General features: G+C 36.0%; 1 protein-coding gene across 1 annotated transcript in view; it reads left to right on the top strand.

Moving 5' to 3' along the window:
* Window positions 1–20,708, top strand: part of LOC145769023 (uncharacterized) — a 169,802-nt gene that overhangs the window by 11,849 nt on the left and 137,245 nt on the right. The window contains exons 5-17 of the mRNA XM_082580621.1: window positions 1,758–1,874; window positions 2,576–2,683; window positions 2,955–3,062; window positions 3,258–3,365; window positions 3,725–3,808; window positions 4,608–4,742; window positions 4,909–5,010; window positions 14,901–15,018; window positions 15,446–15,549; window positions 16,641–16,748; window positions 17,222–17,384; window positions 18,571–18,734; window positions 19,798–19,902. Coding sequence (XP_082436747.1) covers window positions 1,758–1,874; window positions 2,576–2,683; window positions 2,955–3,062; window positions 3,258–3,365; window positions 3,725–3,808; window positions 4,608–4,742; window positions 4,909–5,010; window positions 14,901–15,018; window positions 15,446–15,549; window positions 16,641–16,748; window positions 17,222–17,384; window positions 18,571–18,734; window positions 19,798–19,902 — 1,524 coding nt within the window. The remainder of the gene's footprint in view (window positions 1–1,757; window positions 1,875–2,575; window positions 2,684–2,954; window positions 3,063–3,257; window positions 3,366–3,724; window positions 3,809–4,607; window positions 4,743–4,908; window positions 5,011–14,900; window positions 15,019–15,445; window positions 15,550–16,640; window positions 16,749–17,221; window positions 17,385–18,570; window positions 18,735–19,797; window positions 19,903–20,708) is intronic.

Raw genomic sequence — 20,708 nt, 5'->3', positions numbered from 1 at the left:
GGTAATTCTAATCTAATTTGGTTAAACCTTGTTTACTTTAATTGTAGATCTAATCTCCAGTTTTCATAAAAATTCTAGTTTATCCAACAGTATTTTTCAGTAAATGAAAGGAAACTGTGCTCTTATCAACCTCATGCAAGGAAAACAATCAATTTAAGATTAAAGTGTCATGCTGTCATTTCATGGCTTAAAAGTGGCAAAGTCATTAACAAACTCGATTGATTCATTAATTCATTGACATTACAACGCCTATAATGACGTATGGGGTACGGCATGTGGTTTAGGTGCTGTATTTGATCCACATTTGCCATTTTGGTGTTTTTATCCAAATAGAAAAAGATATGTGACAACTACGTCAAGCTATTTCTAATCTAGTTTAAATTCTACTTTAATCTGTGAAAACTTAAGTAGCTCTAATTTTTGGCAAATTTGTAAAACTTCAATAGCTCCATTATAATTTTAAATCTAATTTCAAAAAGCTAAAAAAAAATAGTTGCCCAAGACTGCCTAGGGGACGTTTACTTTTGTGTCTTATGGTTTTAGAGTATTTTTTATCTTGTGTGTGTCCGGGGTTGCAATGAAGTAAATTTACTTCCTCTTGAAACTTATCTTGTTAGCATTTCAATAGAGTTTAGCTTACATCTTTTAGAGTTGCTTTACTCCAAACAGTTTGCCGCTTTGATTTTTCATAATCTAAAATTTAGTTTAAACATTAAACATTTCAGCTTTAATGCTATGACGATTTTGAGCGTGTTTTTGCATGATGTTTTTTTTTTGACTAGCCTATGTGATTACTGTGTTTCAACACTGCATTATTACAGGATGGCGTGCAATACTGACTTGTACTGTAGACCGTAGGCTATAGGCCTATAGCCCTATACAGGGGCGTAGTCAGGGGTATCAAAGGATGCCATTGCACCACCCCTCCGAAAAATTTTGAATAAACATTTTACCTTATGTTACAGCATTACTTGACAGAGTTTTACTATTATCTTAGGCTGAAATTACTCTCAAATTGCAAACTTTTACGGTATTCTTTTCAAAATGTTTTGGGGTATGCCCAGTGCTAATTTAGAACGTCACAGACCCCCCTTCGGATCCTTCTTTCTTGGCGACTTTTTGCCTGGCTCAATGATATGTGCGAAAATACTTATTTGATTCATCAAATTTTGTGCTGGCCCTATAGTATATGGTCGTTTCGTTGTCTCCCTGGGAAAGGCGTTAAAGTACGGTAGCCGTCTGATATTTTAGTTGTTGCTTTACACCGGAATGTGTTACTCTCGTTCTGCTAGGTTTTTGATGAATAAACTGATATTGGTCAAGGAATTTCGTTTTACTTCGATATGCCTTTCATACGCAGTTCTTTGCTAAAAAGTTTAATTCGAAACGAAATTTTGTTTCATTTTAACTTTATTTTTACCATTTAAGTGTCAGCTTGAAATGCAAGAGAATCTCAGAACACAAAATGCGCTGCAAATTTAATGTTCTCAAACACATAGCAGAGCCTACTACTGTACTTATACTATATTGATAGTTATTCGAAACTAAACACAATTTTAGTTTGGCACGTAAGTTCTTTGTTTTTCTCATTTAGAGCCACCCTTCGTAATTAAACTCTATTCTAATCAAACAAACTTTTCTTCCTGAGCCTAAGATGGTCTGCAGACCCCAGGGAAGCGACTAACAGTTTGAAATTACATCAAAAATTAGATTTTTAATTTGTGAATGATTTGGTTTTAAATATTTGTTGATTTCAGAATGAGTACCGAAAAGATTTGGGAGAAATACAAAAAAAGTTCAAAGGATTTCAGCAGATCCCAATCGAGGACCATTTAGATGTGCAACGGAGTATCAAGGCATCGCAATTATCAGATGTCAGTGTGACTAGAAAATGATTAATAAATCAAGTTAATTTTCAGTTTTTTTATGCTTATTGTGAACAACGAAGCAAACAAAGCTTATTGTTATAACGAAGCTACACCCACTTGCAGTAACAAAAAATCAAAAATTGTAAAACTGTTCGGTTGTACTAAAACATCAAAATACGGAGTTAGCAAAATCTGCATGGAAGGTAAAGTTAACGGAAATAGAAAAAGAAGCAGACAACCAAGGCGATGATATGACAACATCCAGGCATGGACCGGACTCAATTTGACGACACTGGGCAAGCTAGCTAAAAGTCGTGACTCATGGAAACAGATAACCCATGTTGATGCGCAATCTGTTTTAAGCGGAAATGATGTTTGAATATATAATGTGAAAACACACATTAGGTTCACAACTTGCGCTATTAAGTATGCAGTACACCATACTGTTGGATGCACACACAAGTCTCATGCAAGTGCTCTATTTATGAAACGGTGTCCACTTCCCTAAGACCAGTGCCATCCATGAACGATTGGTATTTTAAATATTATTCTAACCTCTAAAAGCATGCAGCACAAAATTATTTAGGTATATGTAGGCTACAGCTTCATTTTTATTTTCCACCATGAGTGATTACGCCCGTGATGAGATTGTCTGGCTGCGACCTTTTAACGGATAATAACAAGTTTTTATCAATTAATTTTTGCAGAAAAAGTACAAAGAGGATTGGGAATACGACAAAAACTACATCTGCTTCCCAGCGACGCTCACTCCTATATACGAAGCCATGACATCAGCTCAACGTAACGCTAGTGATGTACGTATACTATTTTACAGAAAACAGTTCAGGGAAAAACATTTACTGTAGGGTAAGCAATTCTTTTTGCGTTTGAGGCGCCGCCGCAGGTCACGCTATTATATTCCAGGCACAGCGACCAATGGATTGTGTGTTTATCAAGCGTTGTTTATATATGAACAAGTTTTTATACTATAAATGCCAAAATGCCTGAAAAAGTAGCTATACAAGTATAAATGGAGCAAATTGAATTGAGCTTATCACTTTCTGACTGACTCGCGTACAATGTTAGAAAAGTTACAAAGCTGAAGGGATGAAGACTCTCCAGAACGTACACTTTGACACCACGCAAACCGATTTCTACAAAAAGATTCAAGAAAATCTAAAAATACGTAGTGACGTAAGTTTATTCATCTGAGAGAAATAACGACTTTGTTAAATTTTTTTTTTCGATCTTGCTTTTTCCGTTTAGACCTCAAATGTTATTATCATCACGAGCAACAATCCAAACTACACTAGGATGATGTATTTATTTACGATTATTATCCAAAATCCTGCAGTCGTTTACCAATGTTTTGTGTTACTGTCATACCAGAATGAATACAAAGCCGCATACGAACGAAATAAAGTTTTGGGGTTCACATCTGTTGGTTTGGATGCCGACATGCAAAGATCTAAATCTTTGAGAAATGCCACAAATTATGTAAGTCACTTTAGACAATTTTGTAGAAAGATTTCTTTGTCAAATGAGCAGAAAAGTTGATCAATATTGAACATTTAAGTTTTTATTTAATTTGATTTTAATGCTTACCGGGCAGTGGTTGGCAATCGGGCCAAATTACTTTTGATTGGGTAAAATCAAAATTTTTGCTGCTAATTTGTAAATTTGTTTTGTTGAAGGTTTTCTAAGATGTCTTTATAAATCAATAATAATTTTAAAGTTTTTGTCTACGTTTGTGGTTCTGGAGCTTTCGAGCATCTACCTTTTCGCCACTCCAGGTTGACGATGTTATTAATTTCGAAATGAGTCTACTGGTAATGCATTTCTTTTTATTTCAACAGCAAGCTTACACTGCCGAAGCTCGAAAACTGTGGGAGAAATACAATCTGGTTGTGCCTGTACCCTTGATTGCTCAAGCTATCAAGGTAGCCCTTGAAGATAATACACGTATCTTTGTAGTTTTAGTCAGTTTTAATGAAGAATGTTGCTTGCTGTTGCTACCGTCACAAGATTTGGAATTAAAATAGGGTCTTTGTAGCAAATTGTAGGCCTACGTGACAGGAATGGGAAAGATCTTGCCAACATTTTGTTGCTTCTAAAAACCGGGCAAAAGCGATATTTTGCCATTATCATTTAACTACAAATATTTTGTAAAACTCTATGAGACTATTTCAGTACAGTATTTCCATCAGTTGGGTATGGTGATTATTTTTTTGGGTGTTCACAATTTTTAGAAAATTTCAGATACATACTTGATTTACACAGTAAATCTTTATGTCATACCACATCAGTTTATTTTGATGAAATATGAACAGCTGTTGTGCAAACTGCAAACCTAGTGTGTGTTTGAAGCCAGCTGAAAAAAAGTGAACACCCGAAAAATGGTCACCCTACGCTGCACTATGTTATGGTACAAACCTTAGCTGGTTGATGGCCAATTAGTTTAAAAGTGGACATAAAGTATAAGACACCAAATTTCACTAAACATTACAAAGAGGTGTGTAATTTCTTTGAAAGTAAAAACAGTTTACCAAAATAATATGTTTGTGAACTTAAAGCCTATGAGTATTTCTGTTAGGACCTACTTAGAATATTTGTGAAACTGTAAATATTTTTAACGGAAGTTTTAAGTATTCTTCGTAGGAGTATCTATCTTTGCAAAAGCTAGCCATTTGTTTAACAAGCCATTAGCCTACTTTATTTTTGTGTGTTCACCACCCGCAGACAGCCAAGATGACTTCAGACAAATGGTATAAAGCTGATTTTAAAAAAGACATCATCGGCAAATCTGGACCTGCTGACATCATCAACTACCCGGAGCTGCAACAAGCCAGAAAAGCTGTAGGATTTGCCAGCAAGGTCTGTTGTAAATCAAATGGATTTGGGTTCACTCCAAACAACTTTTTTAGTTGTTTGATCATTTGTACGACAATTGTTTGTACAAAGTGTTTGTAATTGTAACAATATGCAGCTATTAAAAACGTAAAAAGTAGTTTATAATAATCTACAAATATTGAAATTTCAGGTGGAATATAACAAAGAAGCAGACAAAGCAAAATCAAAGTATACAATTTCAACAGATGCTCCGGAATTTGTTCGTGCTAAATCTGTTGCTACATTAAGCGACGTAAGTATACAGGATTACTGAAGTGACTTAGACTTACTTTGTTTTACAGAGTTTTCATTGCGCTTGTACATCGTAGGCCTATGACATATTTCTGAGCTATTGGGGAACTTTCCAGCGTTGTAATAAAAGAGGTGTTGAACAAGCTTCTGCCTTAGTTATCCCAAGAAACGTTTTGAATGGAGTTGATGAAAAGTTATGAAGCAGAAATGATGTCATGCCAAAACCATTTTCTCTATCATCGGCCACCTATGGCTATGGTTAACGTGCTTTAATAATTTTAACGACCGTGTGTTTTTCAACTTCATGAAGTAACCGCTGATCATTAGGGTTATAGTAGAGAAACCAGTCTGACACTGATCTCGTGATACCGCTGTTGGTTTATTTAGGTTTGGGAACAAATGCAGTTGCACAAGCTATACAAATTAAAAGCCTTTTTAGGAAAGAGAAGTATTTGTTTTGCTTCTGCTGCACTGGAAACAGTTAAAATTCTTCCACGATGCAATATAGCTTAGGAGCCGTTGGTTCTTGAAAGCTGTTACAGCATTGAAATACTGTAGTACACCAGTTCACCATTTCACTAGAAATCAGTGGCGGCTCGTGGTCTTAAAACATGGGGGGGCGGGGCTGCATCAACCAGTAACCTAATATAAATAACTATAAACCTGTACCGGACACCGATTTTATTCGTAAAACTCTTATACTTTAACACTAGAACGGCCGAGGTGTCGAAATCGACACTTTTAGAAATCTAGTTCACTATTTTGGGCCTTAATTGTTATCGCAACGTTTTCAAACTTTCAGTAGCTTCCTAACTATGCTTACACTTTATAGTTCAGTATTATTTTTCTAAAAAATCTTTTTATGTTATCTACAATGTGCAGATATACCTCCAACGGCCGAGGTGTCGAAATCGACACCTCTTACAAATTTAATAAGATTTGTAAAGTATAAAAGACTTTCTGTGTGAAAAAAACTAATTCAATAGTTTTCACACTTACATATAGCGTTTCTCATGTTAACCCATTAGTGCCCGGTCATCGTTCTAGTCGGAATGTTTTTACAAAAAGTTTCATGTAAGGTCCTTATGGGTTGAATATGAATATTCAAAAAAAAATGTTCTGATATCTGTACCAGGAATGCAGAAAATGGTACGTCCCTCTATGGACGCTTGGGCATTCGTACGAAGGCTTGATGTAAAATAAACGAAATTATAATTTTCCGGTAATGGAATTTTTGAAGTCGTAAAAAGCAATACTACTGCTCTAAGATGCGTTAAAATGAATTTCTAATATAAATGCATCGCTTTTTCAATAGATTTATTGAGAAACGAACAAACGAAACTCGATCTAAACAGATAATATTACAAATTCCTTTCAGATCATAATTGTCATTTCTACACCCAGTGCCGGTCTTTGGGGTGTGCGAACCGTGCGATCGCACAGGGCCCGCAAATTAGGGGGCCCGCAATTTACTCAGAAAATGCAGTAATTTTTGTCATGTCCAATGGAAAAAATTCAATTCGATTCCCAAGCAAGTACCCGTATCCTTGAAGTCAGTTGCGGCTTTAGGTTGAGGCAAGTGCTGAGATTGTCGCGTCGGGCCACCTTTACATGCTTTTAGGCCCCTCACGACATTTCACCATGTACCAAATAGTTAACATTGCAGTGTGACAACAGAATTTTGTTTTGTGGCAATTGCATTTAAATAGAATACATGTTACTTTCTATACAAAACCATTGTTATTATGCCATAAATATGATATGTAGTTTTAAAACTAATCATTTAAAGGGCCCGGATTTTTAAAACACTATGTATCAAATCACTTAATATTCTATGAATTCAGGAAACTTCACTCTTGTGAAAATTTAAATGCATGTTACTTCCAGTATTAAACTATCTTTATTATGCCCTAGGCTATGCATGTAAGTTTTAAAATCTAATATTGAGGGGTCCAGGTTTTTTCAAAACGCCATGTACCAAATGATTAACATTGCTCAGTGACAACAGAAACCAAAATTTTCAGTCTTGTGGCAACTGTGTTTAGATGCATGTTACTTCCAGTACAGTACTAAAATGTCAGTGTTATTCCATGGGTTGAAAAATAACATTTTAAGGGGCCGGATCTTTTCAAATTGTTTCAAGTTGATTACTCTGTAGTACCCAACCTAAACAATTTTTAAATCTTAACATACTTGTTATTGTATTTAGATACAGTTTGTGCAGTAGGCTACATAGTACACTTATTCATGGTTTGGATTTTTTTCACTGAATAGTAATAATCCTGTGATTGATTGATGATATACCAATGTAATTTTTGTACCAGCAAAGGTTGTTGAACTCAACAATAGAGTACCATTAGTGATTTATCCATTAGCTATACCTGGTCATTGTAAAAGTGGAGCAAAGAAAAAAAGGATTTAAAAAAAGAGTTGTTGAGCAATTATACAAAGCATTCTTCAATTTCTAAGTTTTTAAAATATACTAGTTGCAGTAAATGCAGTAATGACACCAGTGAATCTACTTCTTTGACAACATCTTAAATGATGTCACTACTGGTGGTAACAGATTAATTCCACTAAATTCTGAGGTCAGCTTTGCCTTATTCAAACTCCAGTTGCTTGCAATGATGTTAGATCAATAGCAGAAATGCTCTTCCTCTAAATGTGATGTGCTGGCTAATTTTTACCCAAATGACCTAAACGCCAAGTCTTTGCTCGAAGAGCTAGTGTGCGTACAAAATGTCTAGTCAGTTAAATTTGGTGTTGGTGATAAGAAATCCCAGATAAATATTTTCTCAAACGGCCCTGGCCATAGCATTTTTGCATGTATTTTACATCATTCACTATATAGCCCTAATGAACTACATGACATGCTTAGTGTGCGCTATACCATAACCTTAAAATTGTTTTACAACATGTCTTTACTCTGAGCTACTAGATGTGGCATGCAAATAGCAAGTGCAGTGGTTTTTATTTTTTTTTATTATGACTTCATATTTAACTTATTGAGATATACATCTCAATGTGCTTTTTTCCTTGGATTGATTTAGCTGTATTTATTTTTCAATATGTTTGTATAACATGAGGTATTTCACCGCAAAGTATTAAGATGCATGATTGCATGGTTTACATACTTGATGCATGATGTCTTCAATAATAACACCTTCACTCGTCTTCAAAATTTCCCCTTGTTGCCTTGCCTGTTGTGGCTTAGTTTCATGTACGAATCCATTTCTAGCCTGCTTGATTATGTTTTAACTTGCATTTGCAGGAATGAGGCAAACAATTTCATTAAATGCTGCTCTGCCACTGTATAGAAACTGACTCTGACAGAGAATATTGCCCATCTTCAGTTGCAGGGTTACTTTGAGTTTGGCAGCCAGCAGTTTTAGTAAAAACTTTTTCTAAAGTGAACCTGCTGGACATTTTGCAAGCATTTCAAACAACTTCAATCTAGGTAGGCTACCTACTTCTGAGTTCAGATGGATTCCGACCAAATTAAGCATAATAAGGAGTCCTTGCTGGTTGCTGCACACTGCACAGGTACATTTGGTTGGGTTTGTTTCTTTTGTTTGTTAAGCATGAAATATTGATATATTTCATGCTTACATATTCCCATAAAACAATATGCACACATTTCTTGAAAGTTGAGCATTGTGTTTTTGATGTATTTTCATTCATGCTTTGTATGCATATTTATGCAATCAAGTAAAAGTAAACCGATTTTCTTAAATCAAATTGGATCAGTAGCATAGCCAAGTGGGGGTTTGGGAGTTACACCCCCCCCCCCCACCCTGGAACGCGTGTAATGTCACGATATTGAAAATTATGCTTTCAGTGTTTTGTGCTTTCTAATCAACACTAAATTAGTATGGTATAGGATCTATAATGCTCTACAACTGTTTAGTATCCATAGTAGTCTGCAGCTAACTCGTACAGTCCATGGAAACACTGCAATATCCACATCTCTGTGAAAAATTGTACTGACCTTTACCTTTTATATATAGCTGATTACAGTGGTTCGTTATATAAAATTTGAATATATCAGAAATGAAGTAAGTTCACTGTCTTAAAGCTTTTTGTCTGACACTCATTGAGATGTATGACGTCTATTTACATTTTCTAAACTTTGGGTTAACTTTTTTAAAGCATAAAAGTTAGTGGCTTACCGGAATAAGATCGTTTTTTGATCAACCAAAGACAAAATTAACCAATAATAAAACTGTAATAATCTGGCAAAAAAGCGATCAACCTATGTCTCTAAAACAAAGTTTGTCTAATTTTAAACGAAACTACATTAAAAGAGCTAGTTTTGCCAATACCAAACATTCAAATATCTCAGCCAGGAATTAGCAACAAGAAAACATAGAGACTTAGCTTTATTTCCGAAAAATGCCCAAGAAAACATGATCTTATCCTTTTGCTATGCCACCGGACAGCATAATATTCATACCCAAATTTTTGTTGAACATGCTCTCAGAATGCACCAAATTCAAAGTACTTTTTCAAAATTTTCTGGGGGAGGCCCCCCAGGCCCCCCGCCGCTGGGTGACGCCTTCAGCGAGCACGCCGTCAGGCGTCAACACCCCCCTCCTGTTTCTAAATACGTTACTGAATTGGATCATTGTCCTTGGGGCCCGCAAAACATATTCCGCACAGGGCCCGCAATACCCTAAGACCGGCACTGCTACACCTGATCGGATAACGTCAAGGAAGCTAATCTTTTCCATATCTCTCTCTTCTGTGATTGTACCAAATTTTCTATAAAACCTCCAAGCTTGCATCATAGTGATATTTAGAATCCAATTGTACACACCCCTGTACCAGTTGCGGTTTCTTGAGCGGATGGAATGACAGAAACTGAGATTGTCCAGCAGGTCCACATATCCCATGTTGTTATTGCAGACCTTGAGTAAGTAAGGCTGATCCACGTCCAGTTTCTTTATTGAATCACGAGAGTATCTAAAATTTGATAAATTGATTACCTACTATAACTGAAAGACAGTACCGTGTTCAAAAGTCTTTCCACACAACAATGGTTTGATCATCTCCAAGGTAAAGTTGCTTCATATCTCCCTTCATATCATCGGTCTCTTTTTTATTGTAAAGATAGATTGTTCATTCAATTTTACCTCATTGTCCCCAAAACACCTATCCCTTTCTTAGACAAAAGATCTATGAAATCCAGGTTCTTGAAAGGATTGTCGCACACAACCTTTGATCCAGGAATCAGTCGAGAACTTTCCACAAGGCCATAAACAACGTCAGGACCCTGACTCAATCCATACTTAAAGATGTTTGTTTTTGCTCTAGCATAGGGGACACATTGGATTAGCTCTCCAGAGGAGATGCACATAGACCAAATTTTAAACCCGAATCTTGTTGGTTTTCCCTTTATGAATTACTTGAGAGGGTGGGGGACCAAAATAATAGATCATTGATTCGTCTACAGCTGCGTACTCAACAAATTTGTCTGCTGTCTCATTCAAAGTCTCGAAAAGAAGGGCAACTTTCCAAAATGGGTAAATGGGTCGTCTTTAAGGTGGTTTAAGTTGGAAAAATGTCTATAGCGCACTACCTCACCAAAAAGATTATTTGACATGGCTCTTCTTGCCATTACATTGCTTGTATCATCTCTCCTCTCCCAATACATCCTGCGTGTGAAAGGGGTGATGTATCTTGCCATAAACATTATTACATGACTTGCTCTTATTAAGGAATTATCCACCTTTGACTGGAAGGCCAATTGGTTTTGTTGTGCTGCTACCTCTGGGTCTCTCTCACTACTCTGTTCACATAACCATCAATCAGAGATGAAGAGTTTCATCACATCATACGGCGTTTTCACATTATCAGGATCATGGGGTAAATTATCATGGCTTCTCACCTTCAGGAAAAGGAGGAATTTTTTCCTCAGTTGATTTTTGGCTGCAGACTGGATCCTATCTTTGTTTCAGACCCATACAGGTGATATCTTTTCTTCTGTTAACTCTTCTTTACTTGATGATGAGTTAGGAAACACAGTTTTCAAGGACGGCTTTTCCTTTTTTTAGTTACCAGTGTGACTTTCTAATTAGTTTGGGTACCGTAATTCTGTAAACTGTCTCTTGGCAGGTTTGTTGTAAAATAATTCTTTTTCCAGGTCATGTAACGCAACGGCGTTGACCCACTTTCTTGTGTACTTTCTTTACATTTCTTCTTGGGTTCCAACGCAATGGGTTGGCTTTGGATGGTCCGGGTAGCGGCTCTGTCTCATCGTTATCAAATGTGGGCCTCTCCTTATCTTTAACAAAATCCATGTCCTGAGTAGCCTATCTTCATTGTGATGAATCACTATTTCGCCTTTCTGGTTCAGGATTCCTTTTCCAACATTGTTAACGTTTTTGACACCCTCATCTTCATTTGCACTGTCCTCATCGTTCACGTTGCCGGATTCATCAGAAGGACAAATTATAATACCTGTGGGCTCCTTGGGTGGAGCCTCTTCCAAAATTTCTTGAACAGTGAAACGAATTTTCCTATAAAAAGTGCAAAAATTTAATTATACATGAATTTCTTTTAAAAATAAAGATAAATTAAAGATACATGAACATTTATAACACGACCTCAATTTACAGTACAAAAACAGTGAAAGCATCTACTCCTTGATTCTAAAGCACCACCGTCCGCATACAAAAGTGATGACCTAACCTAACCTACTACCCCAACTAAAACGCCCAGTTTTGCAAATTGAATATCAGCGCGTTACAAATAACGTTCGTTTTTGCCCAAAACTGAAAACATACGAAATCTTATAGCATTAGGCGAACCTGCCAATACGTATGTCTACAGTTGGCACAAAGCGTCCGCGCCAGTGCCCAAGCGTCCCTACAAGGACTCACCTAACTTCTAACTTATATTCAGAAAAAATAATAAGAGAAAAATAAAATATTTCGCTTTGGGCACATAGCTATACATATTAATAGATTTATCAAAACACAAAGTTGATTAAAAACAATTTTACATACCTTGATTTTGCAGGTCACAGTTCGTGTACCATGTGCTGGCTCCATATTTCACAAAAGGTCCACATTGAACGTTGCATAGTGAACACTAAAACTTATTTACGAAAATGCTCTTGCGCTGTTTTTATAGCTATAATTTTATTCTAACCGATGAAAAAAAAAGTTGAAAAAAATTAGCAATCTGAAGAAAGCAATTCGGAATCTAAAATATCCACTTTTCACGTCCTTGTAAGGACGCGCGGGCACTAATGGGTTTGCCCAACGCTCGGCTTGATTTTAGGTCATCCTACTGAGTTTACAAATACCTTTCACAAATCTATCAGCAATTTGCAACAGATAAGTTTATTCATATTCGAGAGCCACTGAAAGGATTTGTTGCTTATTGCATCAACAGTTATATTTCGGATTGGAGCCTGCCAATCGACGAACAGCTATTTCCAATGAAAAACAGATGTCCTTTTATCGTGTTCATGCCAAACAAACCAGACAAGTTTGGCATGAAATTCTGGGTGTTAGCCGAGGTTCATTCCAAATACGTATGCAATACCGTACCGTAGGCCTACTTATCGTACCTCAGAGCTATTGAAAGAAAGCAACGAAATGGAAGGCTTCTCCCCGAGGATGTAGTGATCAGGATCACTACCAATTTACACAGACAAGGCCGGTACCACGTCACAACAGTTAACTTCTTTAGTAGGGTGAATCTTGCTGGTTTGCTACAGGAAAGAAATATAACCATTGTTGGAACTGTTCGAGCTAACAGTAAAGGACGGGCAAAGGAGATGACCAAGGGTGGAGTAGAAAGATTTTCCAGTAAACTCTTCTACAATTCAGCGAACAGCTGCATGCTTGTAAACTATGAGTGCAACAAAAATGCAAATGTCCTTTCTACTATGTATGACAGCCTCAATATTGATGCAACAGAGGAAAATAAACTCTCTGTGATTCATTTTTATAGCGAGAACAATGTAGCAGTTGATATGTTTGACCAAATGGCAAAAAATGCACCACACTTGCAGCAAGACTTGCAGCAACTTGGACAAATATGCTAGATATTGCAGATTTGAACTCTTGGATTATTTTTAGAAAAAGTTCCGACAGCAGCATCAGCCGACGTGATTTTGTCCTCCATGTTGAGAGCTTGAGAACTGCTCATGTGCTGAAACCAAAGTCGACACTGCAGAGAGAAGAAGAGCAGGGACGACAATTTAGAAAACGCAGAAAATGTTCTGACATTATTGCAAAAACAATACAGTTACCATTTGCCGCCACTGTCGAAAAGTGGGAAGTGTGATAATGGTGACTGGAAAGTCACAAAGTTCAAAGGCTGCATTGCGTAAAGTGTTTTTTGGTTTGTCTGATTTTTTTTCTCCTGAATAAGAAAACTTTGTGCTATTTTTATGGTAATTGTTTTTTCGCTCTGTTGAATTTTTAGATCATCGTACAGAGTCAAGATACAGATACAGTCAAGCTTCGAACTGATCAATACCTGGTAGCCTACATCATAATTTTCGTCTAAAACCAAAAAATAAACAGCGCAAATAGGTGACAAAAGTAATAAGTGCTTCAGATGATTTTATCACTGTAAAATAAAACAAACTCTTACTGGTAATTTTGGAGAAAAACAAAGTTTTTGTGAAAAGTGTCGATTTCGACACCAGCGGCCGTTGGAGGTATACTTTTTTTTCGGCCGTTCTAGTGTTAAATATTCTTCATTAAAAATTAAGATCCTCAAACTATACATGAACTAAACTAAATCATGTGTAGCTCTAGAACTCAATACAATAATGTAAGTATGCAACTTTGTGCTAAGCCAAGTAGACTAGAACTTCACACATCTAATTATTTAAAACAAAAGTTTTTCAGTGGTGTCCTAGATTTACTATAGGCTATACTATATAACCCTTTTACCTCTACATAAGATGCCTTAAAATGGCTACAGTTAGGCCTAACATCTAAATCATGCCTACCGATAAGTCTTACTTGAAAATATCACAGCCCAATAATTCTTTTCAAGACAAGCGTGAACATGACATGCTTCTACAAGACATGCTTCTACTAGTCTGAAATGATTAAAATAATTACAGTAATTGGCTTACTTCACATCAAAACCAGTCTGTCTCAGTGACTTCTCAAAACACAGATCAAGTAAAGTAACCTACGATCCCTTTACCTAATCACCGATAGCTTCCACACGCTTACCCTAAAGATTTACGAGAACCAAAGTCGGAATCCTTGACCAGGGCCTGTTCTATTTGCAGTCCCCACAGCGCTTGTTCAGTGATGCTAGAAAACTTTTTTCTGAAAAACTACGTCATAAAAAAAGAACAAGCAAAACCGGACCTGCAAAATTTGCAGACCAAGGGTTGCCAATTAATTTTTTTGTTACAAAAAAAAAATTATTACAAAAAAAATTAATATTAAGAATTTTTTAATTCTTTAAGCAAAATAAAGTAAAAAAAAACATGACAAAACTATCTATATGTATTATTATTCACATATGCACAAAATGTTGGAGGGGCTGCAGTCCCGCAGTCCCTTATGACCAGCCGCCACTGCTAGAAATCTATTTCAATGTGATCCGGAAGCAAAAAGCTTCGAATGCGCTTTACTGCGTTGGGTGAAGTTTTGTGAACTTGTGAGCAAGTTTATAAATCCCGGCCACAACAAATGTGTACTTATCGTTTCAATATGCATTCATACTTTAGGTTACAAAGTAGCCTACTAAGATTTTCTAATCTTTGAAAGTAGTCTATGTATGTTGCTTTGATATGCAATCACTGATGACAGGGAGGGTACAACTCCAAATAATAGTTTACCAAAATATAGTAACATCCAACAACTCACATTACTTTCCTTGAAATTTTGACGGTTATGTTTCCTACAGAAAAATTACAAGGTGCAAAAAACAAAGGCAATCTCAGACTTCCAGGGTTACCAACGAATGGATCCTCAAGATCATCCAGTTGTGCAGAGAGCTAAAGCTACTTCTCGTGATGAGGTAAGTGATACAGTGATAACTTGGTAACACTTCGTTGTAATTTTGCAATATATGACAGAATAAAATAATTAAAATCACTTCAATCTTATGTTAACTTCTTCAGAAGTTGAAAGTAGATTTATAAACCTCAGTTTATAGTTTATATCGATATGGCCACTTTGAAACTGAGAAATCTCTAAGGCAATATCATTGCAAGTTAAAAGCCAGTTTGGACACATGATAGAAGATATAGTCTTATCAAAGCTCGTCAATCTCACACACAGAAGTCATTTACTTATTCAGAAGGGCATCAAAAGTGTTATTACTCATTATTAAAACCGTTTGTTATTACTCATTATTAAAACTATTATCATGGAACTTATAGTCACTTAACACAAAATTGGTTGCGAATAGCTATCTTTATTTCTTTATGATGAGCTGTTTGCAGAAAGCTTACAAAGAAGACTGGGAATACGATAAACAAAACATTTACTATCCCGTTCATATCACTCCAAGTTATGAAGCAGCCAGTGATGTCAGGAAAGCAACGTGCGATGTAAGTGATGTGTTGTACATTTTTCAAAATAAAGAAAAAATTTATTTCTGGTCACAGTTTTTCGCAGGTCAATGTGACGACATAATCACTGTTCTCGGTTAGCCTGCTAATCTAGACTCGTTTTGTCGAGTTTGTTGTTTCAAAACTAACGTCCGATGGTGAAAGATTTTGAGTAAGTTGATGATTCATACAAATCATCAACTTAATCAACACAAGTGCAAGAATATGGATTCTTTTGAAGAGCCTCTTTTGTTTTATACATTTGTTGATGATTTTATTGTTTTATGTTAATCTACTTATGGGCTTGCGTGTGCGTTGCAGTCGATGTGCCGCGACACAGTAGTGTAGGCTGCCGAGAGACAGTAGCCTACTAGGTGTTCAAAAAGTTACTTATAATGTTGGTATACTTTTTAACCTATCGGTATTGGGAGTCACAAAATAGTCATTAAAAACGACTGCTTGATGATTTTTCAGAAGTCATCACAAATTGCCAGTCAGAGATGCTGTATAAATTTGCTATTTTTTTATTCGAGATTCCACTAAGCTATCGGTGCAGACTTTTTCAGGATTGACGCTGAATAACATGACTGGGCGTAAAATTCATTTGCGACTAGTGCTGAAATGCTCAAGCAGGAAATATCTTTGTCAGCTTAGAAGCAACTTTTTCAAGAAATATGCATATTTGAAAGCTGTTATTGAAATAGGAAATGTGGAAATAAATTGCGCCATCACTGCAATAAACGATATTGTTTTATTCAGAAATGCAAAATTACAAAATTCTCAGCATATGAATTTATTACAGATTGTGTGAATGCGGCTTTTCTGCACTCGTAAATACTGTATGAAAAAAAACAACCTTGAAACAAACTTGTGCGGGCTTACTGAGTTCATCTGATATAGTCATTATGTGCTACAAAGCCTCGAATAAAACTTTAGACTTTGTTGTAGTACAAAATTTGACGATGGTAAAGAGATGGTGGTTCATCAATATCGTTTTTTTTTGTAATTTTCGTTTTATAAAAATGCTTGTTGAAGATTGCAGACCTACAATGTAGGCTATTTGTCAAATGCTTGTTAAAATGTTTGTTTAGACAAGTTACAAAGAGGAATTTGAGAAGACGAAGGTTCAGAATAAGTTCCTGCCCACCGATACCGAGCATTATCGGGAATTGCAGAAACTGGAGGACGCAAGATCGGATGTGAGCGGATGATACCTAACAATTGCGATGTGTCGTTTTTCGGTTGATTTGTGCTAGGCTATACTTTCGAATCTAAACCTTTTCTGTAATTGCAAACTGAATTTGTTGTTTAGTCAAAGAACTATAGGAGATTGATTGAGGTGAAGTGAGCAAGTGCTGCAGAATGTGCTGTCCTTTTTTCATCTCGATGGAACGATATGAATAAGATTACTTAATCGTTACTTTCACAATAGCTTGTTGGTTGCCTGCAAAATTGCCAAAATCAAGCTTTAGAAAAGACATCCACAGAGAAAGTGTAGTCAATTAGGTAATAGTTCCCTTTTTCAAACAGATGAAAAAGGTACTTCCTCAAAACGAAACAATTCATTTCAGTTTTTAAGTGGTTGTACTATTCTTGGTAAAATACTTTTCTTTATAGGCTACATTCCTTCTTTTATATTAGTATACTGTATTATCTTTTTCACGGATTGTAGGTTAAATATAAAGAAAGCTTCGAAAAAAGTAAAGGAAGAAACCATTCAAAAATATCAAAAACCCCCGAAATGGCTTTATCGAAAGAACTGAGACCTTGGCAAAGCAAAAAGTTGTACGCTGAGAAATCCAAGCAATTCTTCAAAGACGTCAACGTCGGTTCAGGTTGGCGATAACTGCAGTGAAACTTTATTGAAACGTGAAAATTAGTCACTTTAGTAAAAATTTAATAACTTGTGATACTTTATTGCTAAGATTTTATACAGGCTGAGGCGATTTAGCCTACTTGGCAACTAATCTTAAGTAACAATTTATTGACGTAAATAGAATCATAACTTGAGGGGAGGAGAGGGAGAAAAAACTCGGAGAAAGCAAATATTGAACATTTAGACAAAGTATATTTAGAATCATATGTACCTTGAGTAGCCTACTGGAACATTTTTTTTAAATTATCTGACACAGTGTATTTACAGTATAAAGCCATGTCATATACAAGTGAATTTAGATCTAAATTGTTAAGTGTGATAGCTAGGAAATTTGAACATATAAACATGAGTTAGTTGACTGCATTCCAAAATAATTGCAGTTGATGGTAAAATTAAAATAACTTTTGTGGGATAAGATTTATCTTTTTTGGGAAACATTGTTCTTCAGGTCACCGGCATCCTGCAATCCACACCACAAAATCACACCCTATTGATATAATGGAGACCAAGTATTTTTGGACATAAAGTTTCTACCTTTTTCTAGACCTCTGCTATGTTTGTCATATATTGTTTTTTTCGTTGTGATGGTCAGAAATGAAACCAAACAAACTGAAAAACTGAAAGTTGAAAACGCGATGACACTTAAAAAATAATTTCCGAAGAGTCAGCAAAATTTAAAAATAAAAAATTGAGTTGCTGAACACGACGTAAAACGTTGCAAGCTTTATTGTGAGGAATAGTGATTTTCCGTACCGTACTTGCAACGTTGCTGTAGTGGGATGGGAGTTAAACCTCCCATGTGGCAAAAAATGTGGTACCTTCTTTTTGATTTTTGTGTCACCAGCCACTTTTAAATTTTGAAATTTGGGTTTTTAAGATTTTTTTCTTTGTGATATAAAACGATATGCCCATTTGCAAAGAATCCAGTCAGTTTTTTCTAGATGATCATTTACTTCTCTAAGAAGTAACCATTTGATAAACTTTTATGTATGATAAGACGTCTTTAGAAAACTAAGTTTATCAGACCCAATCACATATAGTAGACGTTGAATGTGGTATTCTAGAAGCGGAGATCAACATTCTGCGTGTAACCTTTGGTTAAATAACACCGCAGTTTTAAAATAAAGCAACTGTTACTCTTACAGATGCACAGGAGCTTACGCATGCCATCTCTGCTCAAAGGTCCGCATCACCACATCCATACAAGAAACAATATAAAGAAGAGATTGTTGGCAAGGGACCGGTTGACCCTGCTATTAGTTATCCTGAACATAAACAACACAAGAAGGCCACTGAATTAGCAAGTTCGGTAAGCTATCACATATCTTCAAATAAAATAACATTTCTTCGACTGAGTGGCCGAGTGGTGTAAATTTCTGTGTGACACTCGGAAGGACATCGGTTCGACGCTGCTCGAGAATACTATTTAATGACACGCAAAATGGGAACAGCTTTTTCCATGACTGTGTAGTCATTCGCTGTTTCTAGGCGTCTGTGTTGCATCTGTAATTAGACAGGACTAATGCAACGTAGGCTATGTATATGAGGCTAAAACAATGTATTTGAAACTAAAAGTCTCTGAAAGATTTTGAAAACATCATATATTCTCATCGAATTCATTTTTAGTCTTGGAATTACTGTTCCAAGGCTATAGGCTATAGTAGTATTCGTGGTGCAGATTGGAAATGCTTCTGTTTCCTCTCCAATAAGGAATTAAATGAACTCAAACTCGATCGTTCTTACGATTTGAAGTTTGATTTTAATTCAAATTTGGGCTAATAACTAAAAAAAAATTTGGGTTAACAGCCTTAATTAAAGTCCGGGTTAATGGTACTACGACAATTTATCGAACGACAGTTTATCGAACGACTATTGATCGAACGACAGTTTATCGAACGACAATTGATCGAACGACTGTTTATCGAAACGACAGTTTATCGAAACGACTGTTCACCGAACGACAATTTATCGAACGACAGTTAATCGAAAACCTAACCCCTAACCTAAAATCTAACCCCTAACTCCTAGCCCCTAACCCCTCACTCCTAGCCCCTAACCCCTGAGTATTTCATTGCATATGTGCTTCGTCGTTCGATAAACTGTCGTTTCGATAAACAGTCGGTCGATGAACTGTAGTTTCGATAAACAGTCGGTTCGATGAACTATCGTTTCGATGAATTGTCGTTAGATAAATTGTCTTTCGATGAATTGTCGCGTCACGCGGGTTAATAGCCTAACAGCCTTAACAGTTCACGTTTTTATTACATGTAAAGCTTTTGACTTGTTATTTAAAAGTATGTTTGAATCTGTTGTCTGATACATGTCAATAATAGTAGCCTAACAATAACTCGTTTATTTTACGATTGTTACAGGCAGTGTACACAAAGTACGCTGAAGAAATGATGCAACATCATGATCTTCCTGGAGATGCCCCAGAGTTTATAAGAGCAAAGGAAAATGCTAAAATAGCCAGTGATGTAAGTTAAAGTCTTCAAATTCGTTGCGTGTGTAAAATCAATTTAAATATGTTAGGCATCACAGCGGTAACGCAATTTTTCTCTATTTTGTGATTTAACTATCTCGTATGGGTTTATTGAAAATTAAAGCGGTTGTACTATATACTGATCTCTATCACTGTGGGTCATAAAATACATTCACTGTGTGGAATTTTCTTTCGCATGTGGTGGCACTGCACTTTTTCAAACTATTGATCGTATGATGTTTTGAAAGCACGAAACTTCAAGAAGAGTGGTTCTCAACCTTTTTGTATTGGCGGACCCCTTTTGGCACCCTCAAAGAAACTACAGACCCCTCAAAAATGTTATCTGAAGTTTTAGTATGTCGCGCCTCTTAACGGAAACAAATATTTCAGAAGTTCTGAAGAAAAATACAATTTTGCAACCTTTACAAAGAACTTCTTTTTTTTTGTAATCAAAATTTCGTTGTAATCACGGTCATGACAAAAGTGTGAATGCTAATAAACTGCTAACGTTTGCATTTCAAACCTACTAAGAGTGATGAGATGTAGTAGATCGAAGAAACACATCAGAAAAAAAAGATTACGTAGATTAAGTTACGTTGTTGCAATTTCCATCTTGAATCTCCTTTACATTATTTTTTACTAGCCTGAAATTTTGAAGAGTGTATTTGCATTTAAAGAGTGTAGTTTTTAAAGTGCCTTAGTCACATTTTGCACAATTGGAGTTAGCCTCGAAAAAGTACTTTTGGTAGTCACCTAAACGTTGTTGCAAAATTTTAAGACGAAAAAAGTGTCGAAGTCCAC

Source organism: Aplidium turbinatum, chromosome 4 (genome assembly GCF_918807975.1).
Source record: "Aplidium turbinatum chromosome 4, kaAplTurb1.1, whole genome shotgun sequence".
Taxonomy (NCBI): Eukaryota; Metazoa; Chordata; class Ascidiacea; order Aplousobranchia; family Polyclinidae; genus Aplidium; species Aplidium turbinatum.
Note: the sequence above shows the minus strand (reverse complement) of the source record. Positions and strands in the feature narration are given on the sequence as shown.